The sequence below is a fragment of the Oncorhynchus keta genome, chromosome 21 (genome assembly GCF_023373465.1).
Source record: "Oncorhynchus keta strain PuntledgeMale-10-30-2019 chromosome 21, Oket_V2, whole genome shotgun sequence".
Lineage (NCBI taxonomy): Eukaryota > Metazoa > Chordata > Actinopteri > Salmoniformes > Salmonidae > Oncorhynchus > Oncorhynchus keta.
The window spans coordinates 656690-679443 of NC_068441.1; the positions used below are offsets into that span (position 1 = coordinate 656690).

General features: G+C 43.3%; 1 protein-coding gene across 1 annotated transcript in view; it reads right to left on the reverse strand.

Annotated features, from left to right (window-relative positions):
* Nucleotides 1-22754, reverse strand: part of LOC118399825 (zinc finger protein GLI1) — a 121507-nt gene that overhangs the window by 19197 nt on the left and 79556 nt on the right. The window contains exons 3-9 of the mRNA XM_052473184.1: nt 20583-20809; nt 20262-20351; nt 19887-20085; nt 19360-19507; nt 5453-5560; nt 1856-1993; nt 1441-1590 (exon numbers count right to left, since the gene is read on the reverse strand). Coding sequence (XP_052329144.1) covers nt 1441-1590; nt 1856-1993; nt 5453-5560; nt 19360-19507; nt 19887-20085; nt 20262-20351; nt 20583-20809 — 1060 coding nt within the window. The remainder of the gene's footprint in view (nt 1-1440; nt 1591-1855; nt 1994-5452; nt 5561-19359; nt 19508-19886; nt 20086-20261; nt 20352-20582; nt 20810-22754) is intronic.

A 22754-nucleotide genomic window follows, 5' to 3' on the forward strand; every position in this document is an offset into this window, starting at 1 on the left:
TCCATAGAGCTCCGAGACAGGATTGTGTCGAGGCATAGATCTGGGGAAGGGTACCAAAACATTTCTGCAGCATTGAAGGTCCCCAAGAACACAGTGGCCTCCAGTATTCTTAAAGGGAAGAAGTTTGAAACAACCAAGACTCTTTCTAGAGCTGGCTGCCTGGCCAAATAGAGCCGTCGAGGGAGAAGGGCCTTGTTCAGGGAGGTGACCAAGAACCCGATGATCACTCTAAGAGAGAGTTCCAGAGTTCCTCTGTGGAGATGGGAGAACCTTCCAGAAGGACAACCATCTTTGCAGCACTCCACCAATCAGGCCTTTATGGTAGAGTGGCCAGACGGAAGCCACTCCTCAGTAAAAGACAGCCCGCTTGGAGTTTTTCAAAAGGCACCTAAAGGACTCCCAGACCATGCAAAACAAAATTCTCTGGTCTGATCAAGATCGAACTCTTTGGCCTGAATGCCAAGCGTCACGTCTGAAGGAAACCTGGCACCATCCCGACTGAAGCATGGAGGCAGGGACTGGGAGACGAATCAGGATCGAGGGAAAGATGAATGGAGCAAAGTACAGAGATCCTTGATGAAAACCTGCTCCAGAGCGCTCAGGATCTCAGACTGGGGCGAAGGTTCACCGTCCAAGTCTCTGAATGACAAGTCTCTGAATGTCCTTGAGTGGCCCTGTCAGAGCACCCGATCAAAATAACTGTGCAGCGACGCTCCCCATCCAACCTGACACAGCTTGAGAGGATATGCAGAGAAGAATGGGAGATACGCCCCAAATAAAGGTGAGCCAAGCTTGTAGCGTCATACCCAAGAAGACTTGAGGCCGTAATCGCTGCCAAAGGTGCTTAAACAAAGTACTGAGTAAAGAGTCTGAATACTTTTAATATTTAATATTTCAGTTTAAATGTTTTAATTCATTTGCATAATATATATATATATATATATATGTTTTGCTTTGTCATTATTGTGTGAGAAAAATAAACATTGATGAGGGGAAAAAAACAATTGAATCCATTTTAGAATAAGACTGTAACGTAACAAAGTGTGGAAAAGTCAAGGGGGGGGTCTGAATACCTTCCGAATACATTTTATAATATCCCTCAAACTGAAACTATAGACGCACATCTTATTACAGCCCTCAAACTGAAACACACATAACACAGCTCAAACTGAAACACACATACTGTACAAATACCAATATGTAATGTAGACTGAAAGACAAGGTCTGATGTAATCACTGTCGGGTAGCACATTTCGATTAAAGCCACATACATGCACTGTGAGTATACTACCTATACTGTGTTTCTCTCTCAAACTGATCTATGAAATTCATTATTTGATGAATTTGAAATTTGAGTCTAAACTGAATTTGAATTCATTCAACAATCAATTTCAAAGCTCAGTTTGCGAGAGAGCGATCAGGATACTGTAGTATACTCACAGTACACTTATGAGGTTTCTCTCCTGTGTGCCTGCGCATGTGAACCACCAGCATGTACTGGGCCTTGAAAGGTCTCTGCTCCCTGGAACACTCCTGCCAGTGGCACACAAACTCCTTCTTCTCTCCATGGATGTGCTCGTTGTTTATGTGCTGTTGAAGACAAAGGAATGTTATTGTTGATTTACACGGACCCTGTGTTTTGGACCATAGTTGGAGACCGCTACTCGAGACAGACTCAAACCAATGGTTCCCTTCCTTTCCCTTCTTTCATACAGTGTGTATATGTAAGGCCACAATACTTTTTCCTCCATGACCTGACCAGAAAAACTCTGGGCCCTAACTAGTGCCGGGGGCTCCGAGTTTATCCAGGCCAAGTCACGTAGTCAGGAAAGCCTCCTGTCCTGTCCATACTCACGTGGACTAGCTGCTCCTGCGTGTCAAACTCCTTGCTGCAGCTCTCCCAGTGGCAGTTGGTCTCATAGATGGCCTCTGGTTCCGGTTTATCCTCCTTATCCAGATCCTCCCGCCCCTCCAGCAGACCCATCAGAGGATCCTGGGTAAAGGTCAATGGTCACGGGTCATTGGTTAGAAGTCAGGGTTCAACACAACAGGAAGTACATGGGCAGTTCTCAGATGAGCAACATTAAATACACATAGTTGAAACAGTTGTTGAAACACATAGCACACACACACATGCATACACACAATCTCTCTCTCTCTCTCTCTCTCTCTCTCTCTCTCTCTCTCTCTCTCTCTCTCTCTCTCTCTCTCTCTCTCTCTCTCTCTCTCTCTCTCTCTCTCTCTCTCTCTCTCTCTCTCTCTCTCTCTCTCTCACAATGACAATCTCACACATTAAGTTAGCAAAATTTTTTCAAATTGTGATTGAGTGTTACCATGTGCGATTGAGTGTGTTGTGTAACCTGTTACCTGTGTGTTATGTTCTTCATTAAATATGTACATTTTAGTCATTTATCAGACACTCTTATCCAGTGCATTTAGTGCATTCATCTTAATTTTAGATACTCTTTAAAGGTAGGGTTTCAGATGTTTTCGGAAGACTCAGCTACCCTAGCTTTAGGGGGAAGCTGGTTTCACCATTGCTGGGCTGAGCGGGAGATGCCCTCCCGTAGGGGTGGCAGGGCCAAGAGACCAGAGGTAGCAGAACGGAGTACTCAGGTTGGGTTTAGGGTTTGCTGCTTGCTGCTCCATAGGCAAGCACCATGGTCTTGTAGTGGATGAAAGCTTTGACAGCCCAGCCAAGACAGAGTTGCAGTAGTCCAGACGGGAGATGACAATTGCATGGATTAGGGCCTGCGCCGATTCCTTTGTGAGGTAGGGTCGTACTCTACGGATGTTGTAGAGCATAAACCTGCCGGGGGAAGTATCTACTTTGATGTTTGCAAGGTTCTTTGCATTCTGGGAGGGGGACACCATAGAGTGGTCAACCATGATGTAGATGTTTTGGAGCAGGCAGGCCTTCCCACGGGAGCAAGAGCGGCTCTGTCTTGTTGAGCTGGAGGTGGGGGGGCCGACATCCAAGCTGAGACATGGGCCTAGAACTGAGCCCCGGGGGACACCAGTGGTGAGAGTATTTGGTGCAGCCTGAGATGCCCAGACATGAGAGGGAGGAGAGGAGGACATGATGGTTCATGCTGTCGAAGGCAGCGGATAGATCTAGGGGGATGAGAACTGAGGAGAAAGAGTCAGCTTTGGCAGTGCAGCAAGCCTCCGTCTTGAACCCTGACTGGTTATTCTACAAGCATAAACGGCAGGATCGTTGGTACCAGGTCAGTACACAGCAGGGATAGCTTTTGTTCCAGCAAGAGAAGGACCAGCCTCCTATTGTGCTAAGCACAGTACCTATCTGCAGTCAGGTTTCTCGGTGTGCCTGTATCGGTAAGAGACCTACTCTTTTTTTATTTTATTTTATGGGTCTAATCATAGAATTACATATAGAATCCCTATTGATTTAGTCTAATCTCCGTGGGCCTAGTAGGCAAGTAAAAATATTTCGCAACTTTGATCATGCGTTACCTTTTAATGTGGCATAAATACAACCAGTCATGATGAATTTCGTCTGATTGTCAAACAATCACTTCAAAAGGTCGCTCCTGTTGGCTACCCGCGCACGTTTTTCCACTCACAAAATAAATCCAACATCCAAACAGTGCACTGTGCACCCGCAAACTGATGAATGGAAAGAGACATCTGTAACAAAAAACCTCAAGTTGTAATGTCATTCAGCGATTCATGCATCACATGTCTCGGTCTCGGCTCACCAACACAATTTGTAGGGTATACCGCCCGTTTTCAAGTAAGTTGTCATTTTTGTATGCAGCTGACATGTGTTAATGTTAAATAATGGTGTAATTGCCTATAGTTTTCTTGGCGTTACATTTTAATTATTGTGATAGGCTCACGTTTTACCGGTATGACGTACCCCAACTATTTCTTTTCCTGGGACACCATACCGGACCATACCAAACTGGCTTCCTTTTAATTTTTTTATTTCACCTTTATTTAACCAGGTAGGCAAATTGAAAACAAGTTCTCATTTACAATTGCGACCTGGCCAAGATAAGGCAAAGCAGTTCGACACATACAACGGCACAGAGTTACACATGGAGTAAAACAAACATACAGTCAATAATACAGTAGAAAAACAAGTCTATATACGATGTGAGCAAATAAGGTGAGATAAGGGAGGTAAAGGCAAAAAAAAAAAGGCCATGGTGGCAAAGTAAATACAATATAGCAAGTAAAACACTGGAATGGTAGATTTGCAGTGGAAGAATGTGCAAAGTAGAAATAAAAATAATGGGGTGCAAAGGAATAAAATAAAATAAATACATTAGGGAAAGAGGTAGTTGTTTGGGCTAAATTATAGGTGGGCTATGTACAGGTGCAGTAATCTGTGAGCTGCTCTGACAGCTGGTGCTCAAAGCTAGTGAGGGAGATAAGTGTTTCCAGTTTCAGAGATTTTTGTAGTTCGTTCCAGTCATTGGCAGCAGAGAACTGGAAGGAGAGGCGGCCAAAGAAGGAATTGGTTTTGGGGGTGACCAGAGAGATATACCTGCTGGAGTGCGTGCTACAGGTGGGTGATGCTATGGTGACCAGCGAGCTGAGATAAGGGGGACTTTACCTAGCAGGGTCTTGTAGATGACATGGAGGGCCAGCCAACGAGAGCATACAGGTCGCAATGGTGGGTAGTATATGTGTCTTTGGTGACAAAATGGATGGCACTGTGATAGACTGCATCCAATTTGTTGAGTAGGGTATTGGAGGCTATTTTGTAAATGACATCGCCAAAGTCGAGGATTGGTAGGATGGTCAGTTTTACAAGGGTATGTTTGGCAGCATGAGGTGAAGGATGCTTTGTTGCGAAATAGGAAGCCAATTCTAGATTTAACTTTGGATTGGAGATGTTTGATGTGGGTCTGGAAGGAGAGTTTACAGTCTAACCAGACACCTAGGTCTTTGTAGTTGTCCACGTATTCTAAGCCGTCCAGAGTAGGGATCTTGGACTGGCAGGCAGGTGCAGGCAGGGATAGGTTGAAGAGCATGCATTTAGTTTTACTTGTATTTAAGAGCAATTGGAGGCCACGGAAGGAGAGTTGTATGGCATTAAAGCTCGCCTGGAGGGTTGTTAACAGTGTCCAAAGAAGGGACAGAAGTATACAGAATGGTGTCGTCTGCGTAGAGGTGGATCAGAGACTCACCAGCCGCAAGAGCGACATCATTGATTTATACAGAGAAGAGAGTCGGTCCAGGAACTGAACCCTGTCGCCCCTGGTTGTGTGTGTATTGTGGATAGTGTAGTGTAACCTATTGGTTGTATGTTATGTGTGTGTAATGAGTGTAGTGTTACCTGAGGTTGTGTGTGTATGTATGTGTGTGTGTGTGTGTGTGTGTGTGTGTGTGTGTGTGTGTGTGTGTGTGTGTGTGTGTGTGTGTGTGTGTGTGTGTGTGTGTGTGTGTGTGTGTGTGTAGTGTGTGTAGTGTAACCTGTTACCTGTGTGCCAGTAGAGGATGGGCTGGCCACGTCACCCTCAGACCTTTCCTCCAGACTCTTAATGTTGATCCCATCCATCACACTACCCAGCACTGGCTCTGTCTTTAGCTACACACACACACACACACACACACACACACACACACACACACACACACACACACACACACACACACACACACACACACACACACACACACACACACACACACACACACACACACACACACACACACACAAGCAAAGACAGGATTGCACTCAGTTACAACGTTGGTACGTTAGAATGTCTGGTAAAACATCACAATGCCCAATACCACCTCTGTCTTTGGCTACACACAGAGAAACAGGTCAGGACTATATAGAGCCAATTCTTGTTCACCATCAAATGTTGCGTTCGAGTGACGCGCACATATCCTGACATCAAAAGATAAGTAGGATTGCTAACCCTATGCTTGTAAACATGCCATTAATAAGTACGATAATGATGAAGTCTCCATATTTGTTTTGCTCAAATGTAAACCTCCAGTTGTTCTCCATTATTCCACCCATTAAAACTTCTCCCCATCCCAAGTTGGGTTGTCATCCCAGTGACTGGCAGAACACCCCTGGATCCCAGGGCCCCTGAGAGCCGTCCTTCAAAAAGAGCACACAGTGAAAACGGGCGGTAATACCCTCCAAATTGTGTTGCAGTTTGACGAGAAGTGCTGCTGAAAAATGAGCTCCTGTATATATTGAGATTTAAATGTTTTTTTAGAGTGAAGTACATCGAAAAAAATCAAGAGAAAACTGCAAGACTCAATAGAAGACAAAACAAGGAACAAACCAAAAAGACAGGCTTTTGAAAAAGTAACTATTTTTCATAAAATTGTACAGTTATCTTAGCTAGCTGAATTGCTAGCAGAATTGTTTACTTGTTGCTAAGCAGTTGCTAGGGACTCTCCTGGAAGAAGCTAGCTAGCTTACAAAGAATAACAACAAAAAATATCTAGTTAACAGAAAAAAGGAAGACAAAATAAGGACAAAAGAAGGACAGAAGAAAAAGGAAAAGAAAGAGGACAACAAAGTGAAACAGTCAGCACTTCTATTGCAACTTCGTATTTCGTCGTCCTAACGTAGTCTACACTGCTATCTGCCCAGCAGCTAGACAGCTAGCAAACGTCCACCGTCTACCGAATAGCAGCACTGTAGAAACTATTACACTCAACTGAACGACTTGATCAGTGTAGTGTTAGCTAGCTACATAGTTGTCTTTGCTGTCTTCAATCCAAGATAATTGTGTAGTTTAGAGCGTGTAGTCTTAGAGTGATTATCTTAATTTACCGAGGTTAGCTAGCCAGCTATTTGTCGTCCTTAACGTAGGAGACACTGCGAGCTAGCCAACAGCTAGCCAACGTCTACTGAATAGAACTTCCGCACTCAACAACCCGGTCGCATTCCGCTTCGCTCCACAGGTAGTATCACATTTTCATTTCATTTCATTACAGCACAACGGTTTGATTTGTTTGATCTGTTTGATCGTAGCTAGCTACATAGCTAGCTACATAGCCGTCTGTGTATCAAAGATAATTGTGTAGTCTAGAGCGATTTTCTAGGTTAGCTAGCCAGCTATTGTCGTTCTTTTAACGCAACGTAACGTAATCAACACTGCTAGCTAGCCAGCTAGCCCCCGAATAGCAGCACTGTAGAAACTATTACACTCAACGGAACGACTTGATTAGTGTAGTGTCAACAACGCAGCCACTGCCAGCTAGCCTACAAAGTCAACAACGCAGCCACTGCCAGCTAGCCTACTTCAGCAGTACTGTATCATTTTAATCATTTTAGTCAATAAGATTCTTGCTACGTAAGCTTAACTTTCTGAACATTCGAGACGTGTAGTCCACTTGTCATTCCAATCTCCTTGCATTAGCGTAGCCTCTTCTGTAGCCTGTCAACTATGTGTCTGTCTATCCCTGTTCTCTCCTCTCTGCACAGACCATACAAACGCTCCACACCGCGTGGCCACGACCACCCTAATCTGGTGGTCCCAGCGCGCACGACCCACGTGGAGTTCCAGGTCTCCGGTAGCCTCTGGAGCTGCCGATCTGCGGCCAACAAGGCAGAGTTCATCTCAGCCTATGTCTCCCTCCAGTCCCTCGACTTCTTGGCACTGACGGAAACATGGATCACCACAGATAACACTGCTACTCCTACTGCTCTCTCTTCGTCCGCCCACGTGTTCTCGCACACCCCGAGAGCTTCTGGTCAGCGGGGTGGTGGCACCGGGATCCTCATCTCTCCCAAGTGGTCATTCTCTCTTTCTCCCCTTACCCATCTGTCTATCGCCTCCTTTGAATTTCATGCTGTCACAGTTACCAGCCCTTTCAAGCTTAACATCCTTATCATTTATCGCCCTCCAGGTCCCCTCGGAGAGTTCATCAATGAGCTTGATGCCTTGATAAGCTCCTTTCCTGAGGACGGCTCACCTCTCACAGTTCTGGGCGACTTCAACCTCCCCATGTCTACCTTTGACTCATTCCTCTCTGCCTCCTTCTTTCCACTCCTCTCCTCTTTTGACCTCACCCTCTCACCTTCCCCCCCTACTCACAAGGCAGGCAATACGCTCGACCTCATCTTTACTAGATGCTGTTCTTCCACTAACCTCATTGCAACTCCCCTCCAAGTCTCCGACCACTACCTTGTATCCTTTTCCCTCTCGCTCTCATCCCACACTTCCCACACTGCCCCTACTCGGATGGTATCGCGCCGTCCCAACCTTCGCTCTCTCTCCCCCGCTACTCTCTCCTCTTCCATCCTATCATCTCTTCCCTCTGCTCAAACCTTCTCCAACCTATCTCCTGATTCTGCCTCCTCAACCCTCCTCTCCTCCCTTTCTGCATCCTTTGACTCTCTATGTCCCCTATCCTCCCCTCCCGCTCCGTGGCTCGACGACTCATTGCGAGCTCACAGAACAGGGCTCCGGGCAGCCGAGCGGAAATGGAGGAAAACTCGCCTCCCTGCGGACCTGGCATCCTTTCACTCCCTCCTCTCTACATTTTCCTCCTCTGTCTCTGCTGCTAAAGCCACTTTCTACCACTCTAAATTCCAAGCATCTGCCTCTAACCCTAGGAAGCTGTTTGCCACCTCCTCCCTCCTGAATCCTCCTCCCCCTCCCCCACCCTCCACCCTCTCTGCAGATGACTTCATCAACCATTTTGAAAAGAAGGTCGACGACATCAGATCCTCGTTTGCTAAGTCAAACGACACCGCTGGTTCTGCTCACACTGCCCTACCCTGTGCTCTGACCTCTTTCTCCCCTCTCTCTCCAGATGAAATCTCGCGTCTTGTGACGGCCGGCCGCCCAACAACCTGCCCGCTCGACCCTATCCCCTCCTCTCTTCTCCAGACCATTTCCGGAGACCTTCTCCCTTACCTCACCTCGCTCATCAACTCATCCCTGACCGCTGGCTACGTCCCTTCCGTCTTCAAGAGAGCGAGAGTTGCACCCTTCTGAAAAAACCTACACTCGATCCCTCCGATGTCAACAACTACAGATCAGTATCCCTTCTTTCTTTTCTCTCCAAAACTCTTGAACGTGCCGTCCTTGGCCAGCTCTCCCGCTATCTCTCTCAGAATGACCTTCTTGATCCAAATCAGTCAGGTTTCAAGACTAGTCATTCAACTGAGACTGCTCTTCTCTGTATCACGGAGGCGCTCCGCACTGCTAAAGCTATCGGCTGCCTTCGATACTGTGAACCATCAGATCCTCCTCTCCACCCTCTCCGAGTTGGGCATCTCCGGCGCGGCCCACGCTTGGATTGCGTCCTACCTGACAGGTCGCTCCTACCAGGTGGCGTGGCGAGAATCTGTCTCCTCACCACGCGCTCTCACCACTGGTGTCCCCCAGGGCTCTGTTCTAGGCCCTCTCCTATTCTCGCTATACACCAAGTCACTTGGCTCTGTCATAACCTCACATGGCCTCTCCTATCATTGCTATGCAGACGACACACAATTAATCTTCTCCTTTCCCCCTTCTGATGACCAGGTGGCGAATCGCATCTCTGCATGTCTGGCAGACATATCAGTGTGGATGACGGATCACCACCTCAAGCTGAACCTCGGCAAGACGGAGCTGCTCTTCCTCCCGGGAAGGACTGCCCGTTCCATGATCTCGCCATCACGGTTGACAACTCCATTGTGTCCTCCTCCCAGAGCGCTAAGAACCTTGGCGTGATCCTGGACAACACCCTGTCGTTCTCAACTAACATCAAGGCGGTGGCCCGTTCCTGTAGGTTCATGCTCTACAACATCCGCAGAGTACGACCCTGCCTCACACAGGAAGCGGCGCAGGTCCTAATCCAGGCACTTGTCATCTCCCGTCTGGATTACTGCAACTCGCTGTTGGCTGGGCTCCCTGCCTGTGCCATTAAACCCCTACAACTCATCCAGAACGCCGCAGCCCGTCTGGTGTTCAACCTTCCCAAGTTCTCTCACGTTACCCCGCTCCTCCGCTCTCTCCACTGGCTTCCAGTTGAAGCTCGCATCCGCTACAAGACCATGGTGCTTGCCTACGGAGCTGTGAGGGGAACGGCACCTCAGTACCTCCAGGCTCTGATCAGGCCCTACACCCAAACAAGGGCACTGCGTTCATCCACCTCTGGCCTGCTCGCCTCCCTACCACTGAGGAAGTACAGTTCCCGCTCAGACCAGTCAAAACTGTTCGCTGCTCTGGCCCCCAATGGTGGAACAAACTCCCTCACGACGCCAGGACAGCGGAGTCAATCACCACCTTCCGGAGACACCTGAAACCCCACCTCTTTAAGGAATACCTAGGATAGGATAAAGTAATCCTTCTCACCCCCCTTAAAAGATTTAGATGCACTATTGTAAAGTGGCTGTTCCACTGGATGTCATAAGGTGAATGCACCAATTTGTAAGTCGCTCTGGATAAGAGCGTCTGCTAAATGACTTAAATGTAATGTAAAAAAATGTAAGTGGCCAAGACCGAGGCCCGTGTACAGCAGTGGACGCATCAATCGCTGAATGCCATTACAATTTCATTTTTTTTGTTGCAGATGTCTCTTTCCATTCATCAAATTGCAGTGCACTGTTTGGATTTATTTTGTGAGTGGACAAACGTGCGCGGGTAGCCAACAGGACCGATCTTTTGAAGTGATTCGTTGACAATCAGATGAACACATCATGCATGACTGGTTGTGTTTAGCAGTGCAAATACCATGAACACTCAATCGTGATGGTACTTTTTAATGCTAAGTTTACAAACATATATTATGATAAATAGAACTGAAACGTTTCATGATGTTAAATTGTTAAATAAGTATAGCTAGTTATAATTGTAATGGCTTAGCAGATAAGAGGAGTATAATATCTATTGTTTACAGGAAACTCATTCAACAATTTCAGATGAGGTTTTGTAGAAAAAGGACAGGGGGTATATATATTCTTCCATGGGCAAAGAAACTCATTTTATTAACAACTATTTTGATCAGAATGTGCAAATTGTCCAAACAGATTGGCACGGTAGTTGGATTATTTAAAAAAAATATTGGACCGTAAACAGATTTGGATCAATAATCTATACAGTCCAAATAATGATGATCCATGCTTCTTTGAAAATATATATACTACTTTATCAAACCTACAAGCAATACAAGACTCAATTATTATGGTGGGAGATTATAATAGGGTTTTAAATACCTCAATGGACCGTAAAGTAAATCACACTACGAACTTTCATGCACTTAAGGAAATCATGAACATCATGGATATATTGGAACTAGTGGATATATGGAGGCTTAAATATGCTGACCTAGTGAGATATACTCAATCAAAGTAGTCGTCTTGACTACTTTCTTACGTCATTCTCGCTGGCACCAAAATATAAAAATGTTGATAGGGGACAGAATGCAGTTGGACCATAAACTAATTGGCATATACATTCGTCTTACAGAATTTCCACGTGGGTGAGGATATTGGAAATGTAATCAAAGCCTATTGGATGATAACATGATTTTAAGTAGGACAGAATCGTTTTTAACTGACTTTTTCCAACTTTACATTAGTACAGAAGATCCCCTTATTGTATAGGACACTTTTAAATGTGTCTTTAGAGGCCATGCAATTCAATACAAAAACAAAAGCAATTGAGGTCAAAAGAGTCCATATTAACAAAGGAAATGGAAGAGTACAGATAGAGAGCAATAAAAACAGTACCATAGAGGCACATAATAAGTTAGTGTAAGGTTCTGCTTTCCTTTTCTTAGTCAACCGTGTGTTCTTTTTCTTTGTGTTCTTGAACGTAGCCCTGTTTGATTTCAACTGTGTTCGTTTCTCACCGGGTCTCATCAGCTCCCTATTTAGTTCAGTTCTTTCTGTTTGTATGGTTGTGAGGTTATTGTTTTGTTTTTGATTACCTACCTGTGTTTGACCATTGCCTGCCTGTGACCATGACTCCTGCCTTCTGTGACGGCTTAATAAACATCTGTGCGTGAATCTACACATTTCCTCCATGAGTATTCATTACAGTTAGGGGAAAAATAAATGGAGGAACTTATTCAAGAAAGATCAAGTGTAATAAACTCAAAGAAATGTCCTCTCAATGTCAAAGCAGTTTATTTTCAGCAAACATAGCATGTGTAAATATTTGTATGAACATAATAAGACAACTGACATTAAACTGAACAAGTTCCACAGACATGTGACTAACATAAATTGATTAATGTGTCCCTGAACACAGAGGGGGGGTTCAAAAGTAATAGTCAGTATCTGGTGTGGCCACCAGCTGCAATAAGTACTGCAGTGCTTCTCCTCATGGACTGCACCAGATTTCTCAGTTCTTGCTGTGAGGTGTTACCCCACTCTTCACCAAGGCACCTACAAGTTCCCGGACATTTCTGGGGGGAATGGTCCTAGCCCTCACCTTCCGATCCAACAGGTCCCAGGCGTGCACAGATTGAGATTTGGGCTCTTCGCTGGCCATGGCAGAACACTGCCATTCCTGTCTTGCAGGAAATCGTGCACAGAATGAGCAGCAAGGCTGGTGTCATTGTCATACTGGAATGTCATGTCAGGATGAGCCTGCAGGAATGGTACCACATGAGGGAGGAGGATGTCTTCCCAGTAACGCACAGTTGAGATTGCCTGAAATGACAAGCTCAGTCCGATGATGCTGTGACACACCGCCCCAGACCATGTCGGACCCTCCACCTCCAAATGAATCCCACTCAAGAGTACAGGCCTCGGTGTAACGCTCATTTCTCGATGATAAACACGAATCCGACCATCACCCCTGGTGAGACAAAATTGCGACTCGTCAGTGAAGAGCACTTTTTGCCAGTCCTGTCTGGTCTAGCGATGGTGGGTTTATGCCCATAGGCGACGTTGTTGCCGGTGATGTCTGGTGAGGACCTGCCTTACAACAGGCCTACAAGCCCTCAATCCAAGCTCTCTCAGCCCATTGCGGACAGTCTGAGTACTGATGGAGGAATTGTGCGTTCCTGGTGTAACTCGGGTAGTTGTTGTTGCCATCCTGTACCTGTACCTCAGGTGTGATGTTCAGATGTACCGATCCTGTGCAGGTGTTGTTACACGTGGTCTGCCACTGTAAGGACGTTCAGCTGTCCATCCTGTCTCCCTGTAGTGCTGTCTTAGGCGTCTCATAGTACGGACATTGCAATTTATTGCCTTGGCCACATCTGCAGTCCTCATGCCTCCTTGCAGCATGCCTAAGGCACGTTCACGCAGATGAGCTGGGACCCTGGGCATCTTCCTTTTGGTGTTTTTCATAGTCAGTACAAAGGTCTCTTTTAGTGTCCTAAGTTTTCATAACTGTGACCTTAATTGCCTACCGTCTGTTCATTAATTGTTTGCGGTTCATTGAATAAGCATGGGAAACCGTGTTTAAACCCTTTACAATGAAGATCTGTAAAGATCTTTAGAAAAAGGGATGTTTCTTTTTTTGCTTAGTTTATATTGTATCAAATAAAGCAACCCTGGTGGAATAGGGGGAAAATGCACTATTATTTTTTAAATCTTCAACATAGAAATGCTTCCAAAAATAATTTACTGAAACTTGTTACAAATGGAGTCACCCATGATTCACCAAACTATATTTTGAAAGAGGAAGCAAAAACTTTAAGCATATGTTCCAGTCTCCTCCATCTCCACTAACTGAAGTTAATTGTATGGATTTGTTTCTATTAATAATGTAAAATTAACAGCTGTGCAGAAAGACTCATGTGAAGGCCAAATTACAGAGGAGGAACTTCTTGACGCAATTAAAGCCTCTGAAGGATCCAGACTTTTTTTTTTCACCTAAAATGACATTCCCAAATCTAACTGCCTGTAGCTCAGGCCTTGAAGCAAGGATGTGCATATTCTCAGTACCATTTGAAAGGAAACACGTTCAAGTTTATGGAAATGTGAAAGGAATGTAGGAGAATATAACACAATAGAGCTGGTAAAAGATAATACAAAGAAAATAAAAAACTGTTATTTTGTATTTTTTTGTACCATCTTTGAAATGCAAGAGAAATGCCAGATTAACAAGAATTTAAGCTTTCTGCCAATATCAGATACAACCTCATGCTAATTGCATTAGCCTACGTTAGCTCAACCATCCCGTGGAAGATTTATTAAGTCCGGGAAAACTCCAGTGCTGAATGGCATACCAGTTGAGGTATACCAAACCTTTTTTGATGTACTCAGAGGACCGGTATTAGCATGTTTTAACCACTCCTATCAAAATGGTAGATTGTCAGATACTCAACAAGAAGGTCTGATTTCAATAATACTGAAACAGGACGCAAGTGGTAAATATAAAGATCCAGTTCATTAAAATTGGAGGCCCCTTACACTTCAGTGTTGTGATGCAAAATGCAAACCGCATAGAATTAAAAAGGTTTTGGCAGATATTATTCATCCAAATCAGACAGGTTTTTAACATGGACGATACATTGTAGATAATATAAGAAAAGTACTGGAAACAATAGAACAATATTAAAAATCTGGAAAACCAGGTCTTGTATTCATAGCTGACTTGAAAAGGCTTTTGATGAAGTACAACTGGAATCTATATATAAATGTCTGGAATATTTCAATGTTGGTAAAGCTCTTATACAATGGGTTAAAGTTATGTATAGTAATCCTAGGTTTAAAATAGTAAATAATGGCTACTTCTCAGAAACTATTAAACCGTCAAGAGGAGTAAAACAAGGTTGTCCTCTACTGTTTATCTATTGATTGTGGCCATCAAAATGTTAGCTATTAAAATATGTATAATTGCACAGGAGATGGCTGCCGTTTTACGGGTACTTAACCAATTGTGCTATTGTGTGTTTTTTCAAGTTATTTGTAACTTATTTTGTACATAATGTTTCTGCCACCGTTTCTTATGACCGAAAAGAGCTTCTGGATATCAGAACAGTGAATACTGACCTCGTACTGGACAAAGATGTTTTTCTTTAACGAGTCGGACACCGGGCAAGGCCCAAATCCCTGTCATTCGCATGAAGAAGAGAGAGAGGTATAGGGGACGTGGGTCTGGGTGCCTTGTAAGAATCTGACGCCGAGTGGGTAACCTGCCGTACTATTAGCCAACGTGCAATCATTGAATAATAAACTGGATGAGCTCCGGTCAAGAATATCCTACCAATGTGACATTCAAAACTGTAATATCTTATGTTTCACGGAGTTGTGGCTGAACGACGACAGGGATAACATACAGCTGGCTGGGTTTTTCATGCCTCGGCAAGATAGAACAGCTGCCTCCGGTAAGAGAAGGGGTGGCAGTCTGTCTCTATTTGTCAATAACAGCTGGTGCACGAAATCTAATATTAAGGAAGTCTTGAGGTTTTACTCACCTGAGGTAGAGTATCTCATAATAAGCTGTAGTCCACACTATTTGCCAAGAGATCGTTCATCTATATTTTTCGTTGCTGTCTATTTACCACCACAAACCGATGCTGGCACCAAGACCGCACTCAATGAGCTGTATAAGGCCATAAGCAAACAACAAAATGCTCATCCAGAGGCGGCACTCCTAGTTGACAGGGACTTTAATGCAGGTATACTTAAATATGTTTCACCTCATTTCTACCAGAATGTTACATGTGCAACAAGAGGAAAAACACTCTAGACCCCCTTTACTCCACACACAGAGACGCATACAAAACTCTCCCTCGCCCTTCACTTGGCAAATCTGACCATACCTATATCCACCTGATTCCTGCTTACAAGCAAAAATTAAAGCAAGAAGTACCAGTGACTCGCTCTATATGGAAGTGGTCAGATGAAGCAGATGCTAAGCTACAGGATTCTTTTGCTAGCACAGATTAGAATATGTTCCGGGATTCTTTCGATGGCTTTGAGGAGTTCACCAAATCAATCACTGGTTTCATCAATAAGTGCATAGATGATGTCGTCCCCATGGTAACCGTATGTACATACCCCAAACAGAAACCACAGATTATAGGTAACATCCGCACTGACCTGAATTGTAGAGCTGCTGCTTTCAAGGAGCGGGACTCTAACCCTGATGCTTTTAAGAAATCCCTCTACGCCCTCTGACGAACCATCAAACAGGCAACGCGTCAATACAGGACTAAGATTGAATCCGAGCATGCGCTGACCAACTGGCAAGTGTCTTCACTGACATTTTCAACTTATCCCTGACCGAGTCTGTAATACCAACATGTTTCAAGCAGACCACCATAGTCGGTATGCCCAACTGGATCCTGACAGGCCGCCCCGGGTGGTAAGGGTAGGTAACAACACATCTACCATCCTGATCCTCAACACGGGGGCCCCTCAGGGGTGCGTGCTCAGTCCTCTCCCGTGCTCGCTGTTCACCCATGACTGCTTGGCCAAGCACGACTCCAACAACATCATTAAGTTTAATGATGACACAACAGTGGTAGGCCTGATCACCGACAGGGATGAGACAGCCTATAGGGAGGTCAGAGACTTGGCAGTGTGGTGCCAGGATAGCAACCTCTACCCCAACATGATCAAGACAAAGGAGATGATCGTGGACTACAGGAAAAGGTGGGCCGAACAAGTCCCCATTCTCATTGACGGGGCTCTAGTGTCCACGTCACCAACAAACTATCATGGTCCAAACACACCAAGACAGTCGTGAAGAGGACACGACAATGCCTATCCCCCCTCAGGAGACTGAAAAGATTCTGCATTTGGGTTCTCAGATCCTCAAAATGTTTTACAGCTGCACCATCGAGAGCATCCTGACGGGTTGCATCAACCGGTAATGGTGCCAAGTCTAGGTCCAAAAGGCTTCTTAACAGCTTCTATCCCCAGCCATAAGACTCATGAACAGCTAATCAAATGGATACCCAGACTATTTGCATTGAAAATTGAACTTTTTCTTACCTTTCTTACCTGGATTACAACCAAATTATAGTGTACTATATTACATATTGGATCACTAAAAAATATATATAACTTTTAGATTTACCAATAAATAATAAGGTCTGACGGTGATGTGGACATACTCAGTATTCATATCCCAAAATAAATATGTCTCACTACGATACATTTTAATAGAAAGTTAGCAAAAAAAAGGAAAATACCTGTGTATTTGTGGAACAATCACCCTTATTAACTCTCTAGTCGTTTCTTATGGCCTTGCCTACACCTAGCGACCTGTTTTGTTTTGTGTAAAAAAAAAAATATTATGCGCAAAAAAATATTACATTTTATTTGGAATGGCAAGCCAGTCCAAATTAAACAGGCCTATTTATATAATAAATATGAATTCGGAGGGTAGAAATGATTAAATATTATAGCATTATACCTCTCTCTAAAAAGTTATACTTATATCTGAACTGGTTCTCTTGCAGATTAGTAAGAATGTCTCGCCTCATGGTCAAGAATGGCCCTTTTCCCTTCATTCAGATTAAAACCTCTTACTTTCAGTTATTTAAAAGTGAAATAATCTCCAAATTATATAAACTATTTTTAAAACAAGCCATAGGAAGTTGGTTGCAATTTCAGTTTAATCCACCAGAAAAGACACTCAAATATAGTAATAGATAATAAACATTATTTTTGGAATAAAAGTAAAATAAAAGGTATAATCTTTGTAAATTATATCATAAATAGGACTGGTGGAGTTGTCACACATGCAGCTAACAAAAATATCTGGAAATGTCTACTCTACCCAAAATTACAACCAACTAACTACAGCATTACCCCAAAAATGGTTAAAGAAAATTGTAACAAATAAAAAAGTACACCAGTTTAATTTAAAGGCCAGAAAATGTACAGTTATGCCATATAGATTGCAAAATAGTTAGGAAATTATTTTCATTTACCGATTCCATGGCGAATGGTTTATGAACTGATACGCAAAATGACGGCATATTCAATATGTAGAATTTAAATTATTATAAAATTATTTCAACCAATAGAATGTTATACTGTAAATGAGGGGATACAACCATCCCAGCTCTGCAGATTTTGTTTGTGAAGAAACAGAATCATTACATCATTGTTTTGGTACTGTTCATATGTAGCTTGTTTTTGGTCGCAGGTCCAGGAATGGCTGAAGAATTGCAACGTTTATCTAGAGCTAACTCTACACATAGCACTGCTGGGTGATTTGAAAAGTCCTCGTCAATCGATCAATAATATAATAATACTTTTAGCAAAATGTATATTTAATTTACAATCTGTAGAAACTATGAGAATGGAAAAGTTCAGAAGTTTTGTGAAACATCACAGCACAGTTGAAAAATATATGGCAAATAGAAGGAAAACAATTGTCTGTGTTAAGAGAGATTGGAGGGGTTGAGTGGAGCTGAAGGATGGGATTAAAAACAAACAAAAGGTTTGTTGCACTATTGTAAAATTAATTGTGTTCATAAAATGATTATAGTATGTCTAAACTGCAAGTAGAAGCCTGTGTTGTTATCCAGTCAGTAGTTTACTCAAATTATGGGGATGGGTGGAAGGGTTAGGGGAAAATTTAAAGGAATGTTTATTATTAAAAAAATTATAGTAAAAGAATATATACACATATGTATATATGTATGTGTGTGTATATATATATATATATACAAAACATATATACGGAGGATTGGAAATGATACAGATAATTACATTGATGGAAGCTTCAATCTATCTGCAATATTAAAGCTGATCTACCCCCTAAAGAAATTAAATTAAAATATCTAACGCTGATGTCCCCCGACAAACTGAATAGTGAGTAAGTGATGAGCATGAAAACACACAAGACTGATGGCTACAGCTATGTTCAACAAGTACAGATGTAGGATCATAATTGGATCACTATTTTGTTGCTGAGAATGTTTACGCTCAGCAGGTAATGCAAACTTGTAGTGTATTTGAGTGTATTGATTTCCACTTAGAAATTTTAGACTTGATTTTTTTGTAACAAAAAATGTATCAACTTCTACAAAAATGTCCATTAATTATAATCCACATAATAATTCACATTTATTTTCCTGCTGTAGCAAACTGGCTCAAATTAAGATCCTACATCTATATATTATTCTTCTGGCTCTATTTGTGATATTTTACCTTGCCTCACTGGCTTACAAGCATGCTAGGTAATCAATCCTCTGATGACATCTAAGAAGTTGTAGTCAATAACCATCTGATGATATGTTTTGTTAACTTTCACGATCTGCATTTGAAGCTGCATGTGATCGTATCCACTGCTAGGTAAACAGAGGTTTCTGATGACGAACTGCACGCACAGCTTTTCATGACGCGGCCTGGAAATGGGTCTACTCAAGTACATGTACACACAGTACTTTGGTACAAGCTTTAGAATGTCTCTCTATCTTTCTGTATGCACTCTCTCGAAACTGTTAGTAGCAGGTGGAGCCCATAGCAAAGTGTCTGAAGACAATCATAAATAGTCTTACGTGTCCATGTTTTGGTGCGTGGAGGCGGGGGTTGTGGGGGGGTAGTCGGGGGGGAGGGGCGTGGCAGGGTCCAGGGGTGTGTCCACCATACATAGAGCTCGGTTGTCTGGACTGGTAGTTCATTGAGTTGGAGTAACCCATTGATGGACTACAATACAAGAGATAGGGGTATCATAAATAGTTTCACAGGTGCATGGGGGCATATATATAGATATATATATATATATATTTTATCATCATGATGTTTAAGAATATTCCACTGATCACAGGTTATGTTACTGATTAAAACTGATGTTAACATTTTCATTGGGAAAGTATGCATTTCAATACAAAGTGACTGATACCAAAGAATGTAAAGTAGTGTTGCGTTATAGATGATAGTATTCTGGTTCCTGACCTCATGACAGACATATGTCCGTAGGAGCTGGCTCCTTTGGGTCAGCAGCGTACAGGGTAATATAGTATCGTGCAATACATTGTGGTGTCTATGTCATAGCGTAGTATAGTGTAGGGTCCCTGCTCCTGACCTCATGGCGCCCACAGACAGATGTCCGTAGGAGCTGGCTCCGTTGGGTCCACAACGTGAGTTGACGAAGGCCACCAGGGAGTTAGGAGAGGTTCTGATGACCGTCTGTAGGTCCACGCTGGCGTCAGACAGCGGCGAGATGGACAAGGCACGCTTCTTACTCAGCTTCAGCATGGAGCGAGGCGTTGAGAACCGCGAGCCTGGGGAGGCGAAAGGAGGAGGAGGGGGAGAGAAAAGAGGAGACAGGGAGTGGGGGAGATTGGGAGGTAAAGGATGGGTGAGGCGAGGAGATGAGGAGCGGAGAGGGGGCATTGCAACGGAAAGCATTTTAAAGCGTTTTGCAGCGGAAATAAACACGATCCAGTTATTTTCTTACCGTCTCCCACATGGTCTAATCCCTGTCCATGGGGGAAGCCGTGGTGGGATGACATGAGGTTGTTGTGACAGTAGGGGGTGCTATTACCACCTGGACAAACACAGAGGATAAGAAAGAATACATCATTACAGGCTTTCGAATACGGCCATACTGACTCCTGAGGGACCGGAGCATCACGAAAGAGGTTTCTTCTGTTTTTTTTTCTCAATTCACCAGAGTCGGGAGAAATGGAGAAAATACTAATTGAGATAGAGCCTGTCTTTGGTTATAATGAGGGTAAGGTCAAGAAGTGTTTCACGTGACGCAGGACTGTTGACTCACCGTCGGAGGACTGATTCATGCTGCGGTGTCCCATCATGCTGTGCAGTGGGGGAGCCAGAGGGGGTCTCATGTACTGGTCCATGGGGTTGACACCGGAGTTAGGATTGTTTCTGGGGTTAGGGGTCATTGGGTTATACATGTTCCTGCAGTCCTGAGGATGGCCATTGTGGAGCGGAGCATGCAGGGATGACACTTCACTGTAGGGAGACCTTCCTGAAGAAGCAAGGCTAGACATACAGACAGACATTGACGGAGAGACATACAGAGAGACATTCAGACAGACATGCAAAAAGACAGAAATACAGACAGAGAGGCATCCAGAGGGACACAGACATACATAGAAAGTAACATACCCATACAGACATTCAGTACAAAGAAACCAAGATAACAACTTCTTAGTCACTCCGATGTAAGGGTGAGCCAAGCTAAAGTATGGCTGGTATTTTCTCTAAGTCAGTATTCTTCGATTCTGGTCCTTCTAGCCTAACACTAACCCACCTGATTCATGGTTGTGATCATATGTTGATTGGTTTAATCAGGTGTGTTTAGTGCTGGGCTAGGACAAAAGCCTGCACACAAGGATTAAAGAACAGTGATCCAAAAGAGTTTTTCTAAAACTCGGTCCCCCGGCAGGGTGAAGGTTTTGGTTTGTGCACTAACACTACACAGCTAATTTTTTTTTTTGTAAGATTAACAATACAAAACATACACGTACAAACGACAACATATAGACACATATAGATCACCTCTGCCCAGACCCACCTGCTCACACCCCCATCTCCAGCGCCCGCATCACTCTCCGCCACATGGCCTTAAACTGCACCATTTTGTTTCTCTCCATTGCACACACACTTCCAACATTTAGATAATAAAGCATTTACCTTTCCATTGTGTTAACAAAGGAGGATTAGTTGATTTCCAGTTTTTAAGTACATGTTTTTTCAAGATGATTGATGAGAAAAGTATCGTCCAACCCATCGGGTATCTCACTATGCACCCCCATATGCCATGTCTTGAAATATGCAGACAGATTAATTAAAACTACATTTACATTTTAATACTTATGACAGCCAACCTTCTAAACCCACCCATAACTTTTGGACTTTATAGCATTTCGAGAAGGTATGGATTATTAAGTCAGCGTTCGTTTTACACTTATGATATGACACTGATGTTGTGCTAAAGAATTTGTGAATTTTGTCTCTTGTTTAACACATTCTATGCATTAGTTTATACTGGATTAAAACCTCTACAGGATCAGTGGGTCCCCCGCGGGACGGTTGAGCTAACGTAGGCTAATGTGATTAGCATGAGGTTTGTAAGTAACAAGGTCATTTCCCAGGACATAGACATATCTGATATTGGCAGAAAGCTTAAATTCTTGTCAATTTACAGTAGCTATTACAGTGAAATAATACCATGCTATTGTTTCAGGAGAATGAACAGTTATGAACTTGAAAATGTATTAATAAACCAATTAGGCACATTTGGGCTGTCTTGATACAACAGTTTGAACAGGAATGCAATGGTTCATTGGATCAGTCTAAAACGTTGCACTGCTGCCATCTGGTGGACATAATCCAAATTGTGCCTGGGCTGGCATAATATATTATAGCCTTCCTCTTGCATTTCAAAGATGGTACAAAAGAACGCATGTATTTTTATTTTTATTATCTTTTACCACCTCTAATGTGTTATTCTCCTACATTAATTGAACAAACTTCAAAGTATTTCCTTACAAATGGTATCAAGAATTTGCATATCCTTGCTTCAGGTCCTGAGCTACAGGCAGTTAGATTTGGCTATGTCATTTTAGGCGAAAATTGAAAAAAAGGGCCGGATCCTTAATAGGTTTTAAGAGTACATTTTAGTTAACTGTAATTTCGTTAGTTACAGTGCCTTGCGAAGGTATTCGGCCCTCTTGAACTTTGCGACCTTTTGCCACATTTCAGGCTTCAAACATAAAGATAATAAAACTGTATTTTTTTGTGAAGAATCAACAACAAGTGGGACACAATCATGAAGTGGAACGACATTTATTGGATATTTCAAACTTTTTTAACAAATCAAAAATTGAAAAGTTGGGCGTGCAAAATTATTCAGCCCCCTTAAGTTAATACTTTGTAGCGCCACCTTTTGCTGCGATTACAGCTGTAAGTCGCTTGGGGTATG